The sequence below is a fragment of the Neophocaena asiaeorientalis genome, unplaced genomic scaffold (assembly GCF_003031525.2).
Source record: "Neophocaena asiaeorientalis asiaeorientalis breed wild unplaced genomic scaffold, Neophocaena_asiaeorientalis_V1.1 scaffold332, whole genome shotgun sequence".
Taxonomy (NCBI): Eukaryota; Metazoa; Chordata; class Mammalia; order Artiodactyla; family Phocoenidae; genus Neophocaena; species Neophocaena asiaeorientalis.
The window spans coordinates 2345291-2353407 of record NW_020173111.1 but is presented as its reverse complement, the minus strand read 5'-3'; the positions used below and the strand labels follow the sequence as shown (position 1 = coordinate 2353407).

The following is an 8117-nucleotide window of genomic DNA, read 5'->3' as shown; positions in this document are numbered from 1 at the left end:
TGCAGCAAGGTCACCCTCTGGGTCTGCTCTGAGCCCTTGCCCCGTGCGGGGCAGGGTGTGGGCTGTGTTTGTGTGAGTGGCCGGGTTCCCTCCGCACCCACCCCCCGCCCCCCGCGCGCTGTTGATATTTCCAGGGGCTGGAGGGAGGCGGGGGGCCGCTGCAGCTTGTGTTGGATGAGCGGTTTCTTTTTACTTCTCCCTGGCCGGACTTCCTCTCTCCCTCCTGAGACAGGAGAAGAGGTGGTCGTAAATGCCCACCCGTGCAGGCTGCTGGGATCTGTGCGCTGGAGGCTCCCCTCACAGAGAGGCTGTTGGCCTCGCTGCACAGTGTCTCTACTGGTGCGGAACAGCTAAGTCCGTCTCCTGAGGCCGTACACACAGGCAGCCCTGAGTCCCCCTCCCGATACCCTGCAGGTTCCTGGCTGGGCAGTTGAGCCGGTGTGGGTGTCCTTCCAGATCACCGACGTCAGTGTCTATCCAGCACTGACACCACTGACAGCTACCAGAACCCTTGCTAGTTCTCAACTAGTTCTCCCGCTGCCCTGACCAAGCCGTCGCCACCCATCACAGCGACTTCATGATGGGGAAGTGGACAGACAGCAGCCACTGTGGAGTTCATTCTATTTACAGGGTTCCGGGCCGGGTCCTTTTCATGTTCTTTCTGTTTTTCAAACGAATCCTGCCGGAGAGTTAGTAGCTTGTTTACTTTGTGGATAAGGAAACCGAGACTCGGGAATCACTGACCTCGCTGCAGCCCAGTGTTGGTCGGTAGCCTGGTCCTGGATTCAGGCTGATTGGACCTCCAGGAGGTGGGGGTCCCCCAGGCGATGGGATAAAACGAGTTTATATTTTCAGCTGTTGCTTAAGATTGCACACTCGGTCCTGAGTCAGGTCATCCCTAATATCTTAACGCATTTCTGCGAAACTTCGCTTTCAAAGCCTGGCATCACCGTTCCTCCTGCCTTCCAGGGGAGGGCATTGTTTATATCCATACTTGCTGACCGGTTCACAGAGCTGGGAGAGTTGCTGAAAATTCCTGGCCTCCAGGCCTGGAGACCACAGGGCTCACAGCAACTGGTCAGAAGCTGATTCTGATGAGCTGCTGTTCTTTCCGAGCTGCCTCCAAACTCCCATTCCTGAGAGTTTTCCCCGTGCCAGACCCCACACTGGTGCTTTCACGTGTGTGACTTCCACGCATACCATCATCCCCCAGGGCTCCAGGAAGGCCGTGCCGAGACAGCATCTTAGCCCAGGCCTGTCCCACGGCCAAGCCAGCCTTGACCTCACCGCTCACCCCACGTCTTACCTGTGCCTCTTACCCGGATGGGGACAGTGTTTAAAACACCTGCCACGGCCCTTGTTTCTAACAGCGTCAACCTCCAGTTAGAAACACGCGGGACAGGAAAGTAGACTTACGGGGAGCTTTCCAGAGGTTGGCTTTCTCGGAGGGGGAGCAACAGAGTTCTTTCAGTGTCATGGGGCCAGGTGGGCGGCCAGGGCAGGCAGTTGGAGCTCCCGGAGGAGGGAGCAGCTGCCCCATGTCGCTGCCACCCAGGAATGTCCCTCCTCCCTGTGACGGTGGCATGGAGGGCCAGCGTTCCAGGCTTCACGCTCCTGGGAAGTGGGCAGGGCGGTGGGCGGCTCTTCAGAAGCCAGAGCGGGAGGCTTTTCATGTCTGCTGGAGGTTAACCTGATGTCTCTTTTGTTTCAGACCGAGAGGACCAGTCCATTTTGTGCACGTAAGTGTTTCCGTCCGGGTGGCAGGTCCTGCGTCACCCTGATCTGTTCTCACTCTTGAAGACCCCTACCAAAACCTAGGTTGAGGAGATCCATTCCCAATTCAAGCCCCTGCCGCTTGCCCAAGGGACAGGCTTCATGTTTGCTCCTTAGTAGTCCTGCAGCATGGACGAGCTTGATTTCATGGCCAGAGATCTAATCTCCTTCCTCAGAGGAGGCGGTGGGGATGAGGGTGGCAGTGCGGAGAGGAAAAGCAAGCGTCTTCTCAACAAGGCAGGGTTGGGAGCTGCTTGGGCCCCCAGGACACGTTCACTCTGGTGCCGAACCGTGGCTTTCTTTATCTGGGTTTCTCACCTCCGTCCTCTGAACCTAACGAGGAGCTGATAAATAAACCCATAGCCAAGGAAGTTAACGGTACGAAACATTCCTTCGAGTGAAGTTTCGAGGGAACATGTATAAACGCCTTTGACCCCTGAGTCGACAGCGGCCTAAAACTGCCTCCTGAGACCTTTGGAAGCAAAGGCTGCCAAGTGACCAGGGCAAGCAGCGGACAGAAGTTTACTCTGGTCAGGGCTGCGGAGGGCCATGGGAAATGGCCCGAGTGAGGATTTCAGAGCTTACCATTTGTTTGCCCGTCCCCTTTCCTGCTACTGGCTGTTGGGTCCCTCACTGGCACCCCACAGAATGGGAGACAGTAGAGCTCGTAGTGGGAAAGGGGCAGATGCCGAGGGTTTGGCCACCTCTCCCCTGAGAACTTCCTTGGCTGTCCCGGCAGGGGCGAGTCTGGAGCTGGCAAGACGGAGAACACCAAGAAAGTCATTCAGTACCTGGCTCACGTGGCATCTTCCCACAAGAGCAAGAAGGACCAGGTGAGTGCAGGCCTTCCTCCCCGAGGAAGAGAACTCAAGGATTCGTGGTTTGGCTCAAAATGAGTGTTTTGGGGGGCTGAAGCAGAGGCCAGGCCTGCTTTCACTGAGGCTGGGAGTGGGTCTGGTGGTAGCCTGCCCATTTCTCCCTTGACCTGCTAACTTTGAGTCGCTATGGAAACCGGAGACCGCCCGAGGTTCGCAGCTAATGCTGCGTGGCCCCCACCTCTGAGGTCGGAAGAGAGGTTCCGAAACTTGGCTCTCAAGTTGATGGAGACGTGCAGGATCTCGGGCAGGCCTGCACTGGCACCCCTGCTTCTGTTGCCTGCTGTTGAAGTGCCTCTGGGTGGACAGCCCCCAGCGAAGAGAGAACGGGCAGCTGGAAAGACATCTCACTTCCCTTTTTTTCCCCTCTCCCTCTTGGTGGATTGTGGTCGAACCCAGCAGTGTCCTCGCTAGGTGAGCTGCACGTTTACTGCACGTTCTACACCAGGAATGCGTGTTCTGTCCATCTTGTGCCCTTGAATTACGATTTTTTTTTTCTAAGCAGCTTTTCACCCCACACCATTGTCACTCTCTGCGTCTAGACCTCTTGTAGGCTCGGCTCACTGACTGTCTTGGGAGGAGGGGCTGGGTTGTGACACACGGTGACCTCGCGTGCACTCTGAAATGACAGCTCCTGCAGAATGGGGACAGGCCTCACCACCTAGCTGTTCTCAGCTGCTCCGGTCAGGCCCAGAGTTCCCACGGGCACACGGCATGGAAGGCCCCGTGCAGAACCCTGACCGAGGCACAGCGGAGTGGTCATCTGCCCTCCTGGACCCTCACACGCTCAGTGTTCTGGACCAGATGGAGATGGGTGGCTCCCGCCTGCCACCACAGTGCCAGCCCGAAGCAGTGCCGGGAAGGCCGCGCACAAGGCTTCCCCAGAGTGCGGTGTGATCAGTCTAAAGCATGCCCATGTGGTGCTCTCTTTCTCTCAAGCACACTCTTAAACTTCCCTGTGAAATCTAAGTGCCAGTGGTGTCCCCTCAAGCCATCAGGGGGAACTGTGCCATCTGGGTGCCCCCCCCTTCCTGGGGTGCCGTGTGCAGCCTGTATAAGTAAGTAGTGGTGTGTGTCTCTTTGCATGTGGATCTGGGGTGTATCCTGCAGAATGTCCTAGAGCACAGTCTTCTGGAATCGAACCAAAAGTCACTTTCCATGTGTCCAACTTCGCGAGGCATTCTGACTCTTTCTCCAAGAGTTATATTTAGAAACGAATCAAGTTTTCTTTTGCTCCCTCTCTCTACCCACCTCCCTCCCCCATTTTCCATTCTTTTTAGGGGACCTATTTTTAAAACAGGGCTGTGAGGTTAGGAGTTCTCTAGCTGTGGTTTTCCATCTCTGGATTTGCAGTAAAATCCATTTCCCAACTATTCATTGAATGCCTAGTATGTGCCTGGATCTCTGGAGGGTGGCCTTGGAGTCCCTGCCCTGTGGGATGGGAGGCGGTACCACAGTGAGAGAGCAGGGCTCCATGCGCCTTCCGTCATGGGCTGCTCCAGCTGCAGGGGGGAAGGCAGGCCCCCAGCACTCAGGACGGCAGGTGAGGGCTGTGACATGCAGGGGCACACTTGTCACGTCCCCTTTCTCAGGTCACTTTGTGTGGCGGGCACCCTGTCCCTGGCTCCAAGTTCAACTCGAGCAATCGAATAGGCTGCCCCTGGCTTCCCGTGACTGCTCAGGCCCTCAGTTGTAAAGGCCATTGACCAGTTTGGTTGATTTCCTTGCCTGAAGCTGCGTAGGGATTTCCCACACACAGCTGGGCCACGAGACACTCTTGAACTTGGTCTGCGCCCTTGTGTTCTGGGCCTGTCGCAGCATACTCTGGGGACGTGCGCTTCCCGCCGTGACCCAGGTGCTCATCCCAAGACCGCCCATTGGGACACCCCACACCTTACCTTGTGGGGGACCGGGCTTTGGCCAGACGGCAGGTTGGCAAAGCAGAGCTTGGTGAAGGGACTCTCCAGGTGGGCTTCCAGAGGCTGAACAGTGGCCTTTCACGCTCTTCCTCTTCCTCGCTCTGTTTTCTGTGTACTAGTTAGAGCCCCGGGCAGAAACTCCACCCAGTGAAGCCCTTCAGGAACCGCGTGGGTAATTCCAAACCTCATGAGCACGTACTGCCTACCTTGTAATTTCACAGTATGTGGATTTCATTGAAAAATAAAGGCCTCTTCTGTGCCTTATTGAAAAATAAAGGTCTCTTCTGTTCTCAGTGAAGAGAAACCCATAGGTTAGCCGCCACCATTGTCAGCAGGGAGCTTGGCTTGGGAATCTGAGGTGGTCGCTCCTGGGTTGGCCTGGTGGTCCCACGTTCCACGGTAGCAGCCCGTGTCCCCGACAGAGGCCTTAGCTTTGCGTCCAGGCTGGCGGCAGGCTCTGGTAGGGGCCAAGCTCCCATCTGACTGCGGGAACGGGAGTGGCTCAGCCAGCTTGGCAGCCTGGCCTGTGTTTTGAGAGGATGTTGTAGTGGGTGGGTGAGCAGAGCTCATCCAAATCTGGCTCCATGGGCTGCCTTGGCCACCTTCCCAGGCCCGCCTGAGCCCGGGGGATGGAGGCCCAGTGTCCTATGACCGCTGGTGCCAAGCACTCCCGTAGAGCCTGCCTGGGGCTCCACTGACCCTCCTCCACTTAATCTGTGCGGTCCGAAAACAAGACTCCCCAGCCCTGGGAGGATCCCTGACCGGGGCTGGCTGTGGGAAGAGGAGTGTCTGCCGGGGCCCCTTCTGGTCTCTGGTGGGCTCGGCCCGACCCCAGAGCATCCTCGGTGCTCTGCCGACAGGTCTCGTCTGCGGCAGGTGTGCCTGGGAGGCTGTAGTTCACGGCTCTCCCGGGAGCCCCTGCTACTACCCGTTCTGCTCTTTGTCACAAATTTCAGGCAGCCTTTATTTCCGGAAAGTCCTGGCTTGACTCCAGCCCTGCTGATAAATATAAAACCCCACCTGGCCCTTGCGTGATGTCCTCTCTCCCTAGAGGGTGCCTGGGTATTAAGGTGAACAAGAGCCTTATTTTCCTCAGGCAGTGTTAGTTATTACCTGGCCTGCTGGCAGGATGAAAGGCCTGCCCACCTGACAGGATAGAGCCCCCAGGTGGGGCCGGGGATGCAGGGGAGACAGGGCAGTGACTGACAGGTGTGAGGTAGAAACCTTGAATTCGATGACCTACTTTGCTGGTTGATGGCTGGATGGCCTTGGGCAAATCATTCCCCCTCCCTCAACCTCTGTTTTCTCTTCTCTGAAATGGGGCTATTCTCTCTTTCCTACCCTAAGTATCAAGAGGATCCAGGGTTAAGAAGGCGTAAATAAGGGGGCACTTTGCCAACCACCAGGTGTCCTGAGACCCCAAGTAGGGTTTATTGGTGTTCTTGATAAGTAATTCAGAGCGCAAAGTGGGCCTTGTTGATCCCACGCTCAGACGCCTGACCTGCTGGGAGCAGGTTTCAGGGCGGGGGGAGTGGAGGGCAGGGGACCAGCAAGGGGAATGCAGAGTTTATTAGGACATGGACGAGACGAGCTGGTGTCTTCTGTGGATCTGGTTCCCTCTCTCCTTGTCCTATGGGGAAAAAAAAATCTTTTTGTGGTCTGTCAGGTGGGGATTAGAGGCAAGGAGGACAGAGGGAGGCCAGCATACCTGGGAAGGAAACTGTCCAGGGGAAGGAATGGTGCCTTCATGTCTCTTTTTGGCTCACGTGCTACTTCGCAACGCATCCTCCAAGGTTGATCCAGGCCACTGGGCCAGGTCCCCAGAGCTAGCTGGGTGAGCCGCCTGCTTTCCTTTTCGATCACTGGTCGGTTAGCCCAGGGAAGTAAGTTCAAACCAAGCAGGGTTTCCAGATGCCTGGCGGGAAGGTCACTCTGGAGTGACACGGGGACTGCCAAGACCAGCGTGGCCAGAGCCCATGCGGAAGCCCCAGTCCCTGGCAGGTCAGATGTGTGGACAGAGCTCTGCCACCTCCCCTCCACCTGGCGGGGCAGGTCTGCCAGCCCACGCCACTGCCTGGTCCTCACTGCCCCGCTGGGTTCCTTTCCAGGGCGAGCTGGAGCGACAGCTGCTGCAGGCCAACCCCATCCTGGAGGCCTTCGGGAACGCCAAGACCGTCAAGAACGACAACTCCTCTCGATTTGTGAGTGCTGGCGCTCACGTGCGCCTTCCCACCGGCTGCTCGCGCCCCTGACGCGGAGAAGGGTCGGACTTGGTGCTTCCCGGCCTGTTGCGTGCAGTAGGCTGGGTCATGCACCCGTATAAGGAGCTTGCTCAGCTCGGGTGGCAAAGCCAGCGAGGCAGTGGGGAGTCCCTGCCGGTGCCCTGCTTGTCCTGCTGTAACCGGCAGCCAGTTAGAACGCAGGACCAGACCAGGCAGGAGGAACACCTCCAGATAACTTCTTCCCTCCTCCCCTCTTCCCCTCTGTGGCGGCACTTGGGCACCGCTGGAGCTGGGCCTGGCTCAGGCTTAGCCGTGTGGCCCTTCTGAGTCCCGAGCACCCATGCAGTTGGGGTGTGGGGCCCCTGGCCGGGGACACAGGCTCAGTCTCTTGGCTTTCTGCCTCCAGGCTGTACCACTGGAGGTGGGACTGGAGGATGGGGCCTCTGATCTCTTCATCCGTCTTTCCTTAGGGCAAGTTCATTCGCATCAACTTTGATGTCAATGGCTACATTGTGGGAGCCAACATTGAGACTTGTATCCTTGTGGTTAATTGTAACAAGTGTTCTGGGTCTGGGGGGGAGAGATGTGACCTTGATGGAGAAGAAGCTGCTTCCTGATTCCAGCAGTTTCCCCTTTCCGGGCCTGTTATGACACCTTGTCTGTGCCACCTGGAAGAGGACCAGGATTAAGCTCATTGAGAACTCAGCTCAGAGCTCAGGTTTCTCTTTACGGGCGGGAAAAAGTTCAGCTTAGAATGGGATGGAACCATGGAAGATCATCCAGTGTGGGTCCCAGAGAGTGGAATTGGGTGGACGCTACTTTATTTCTCCCTGGTGTTATAGCCTGTGCTGGTGAGAGTGTTCTGAGCTCTGTTCTCTTGTGAGAAGGGGGCCCTTTAAACAGATAAGGCTCCCAAGTGTGAGGGCTGCTGTTTGCACAGGCTACACCCGTGAAGGGTAGAGCCAAAGTAGTTGGCCTTTGTTTTGTTTTGCCACTTTCTGCTGGTGAAGTTCCGTGGCTTTGGACAGGGCTGGGGGCATGTGGAGGGCTGGCTGCCTCCTCTCCAGCGAGCACGATTCCTTAATGTTTGCAAAGACCTCCTGGAGAAATCTCGTGCCATCCGCCAAGCCAAGGAAGAGCGGACCTTCCACATCTTCTACTACCTGCTGTCTGGGGCTGGGGAGCATCTCAAGAGTGAGTGGTGGGCCCACAGCCTGACACGGGGGCTCCCCCTGCTGTCGGGCCACACACTGCAGTTAGGATATGAAATCTTGGCCTTTGGGTGGGCCAGAGGGGCGTGACTTCCGTCCCTGGGCCAGCTGATGGCT

General features: G+C 57.1%; 1 protein-coding gene across 1 annotated transcript in view; it reads left to right on the top strand.

Annotated features, from left to right (window-relative positions):
- MYH9 (myosin heavy chain 9) overlaps positions 1–8117 on the top strand; it is a 93525-nt gene that overhangs the window by 51397 nt on the left and 34011 nt on the right. The window contains exons 4-8 of the mRNA XM_024743444.1: positions 1712–1739; positions 2513–2606; positions 6676–6768; positions 7260–7323; positions 7885–7983. Of these exons, the coding sequence (XP_024599212.1) occupies positions 1712–1739; positions 2513–2606; positions 6676–6768; positions 7260–7323; positions 7885–7983 (378 nt within the window). The remainder of the gene's footprint in view (positions 1–1711; positions 1740–2512; positions 2607–6675; positions 6769–7259; positions 7324–7884; positions 7984–8117) is intronic.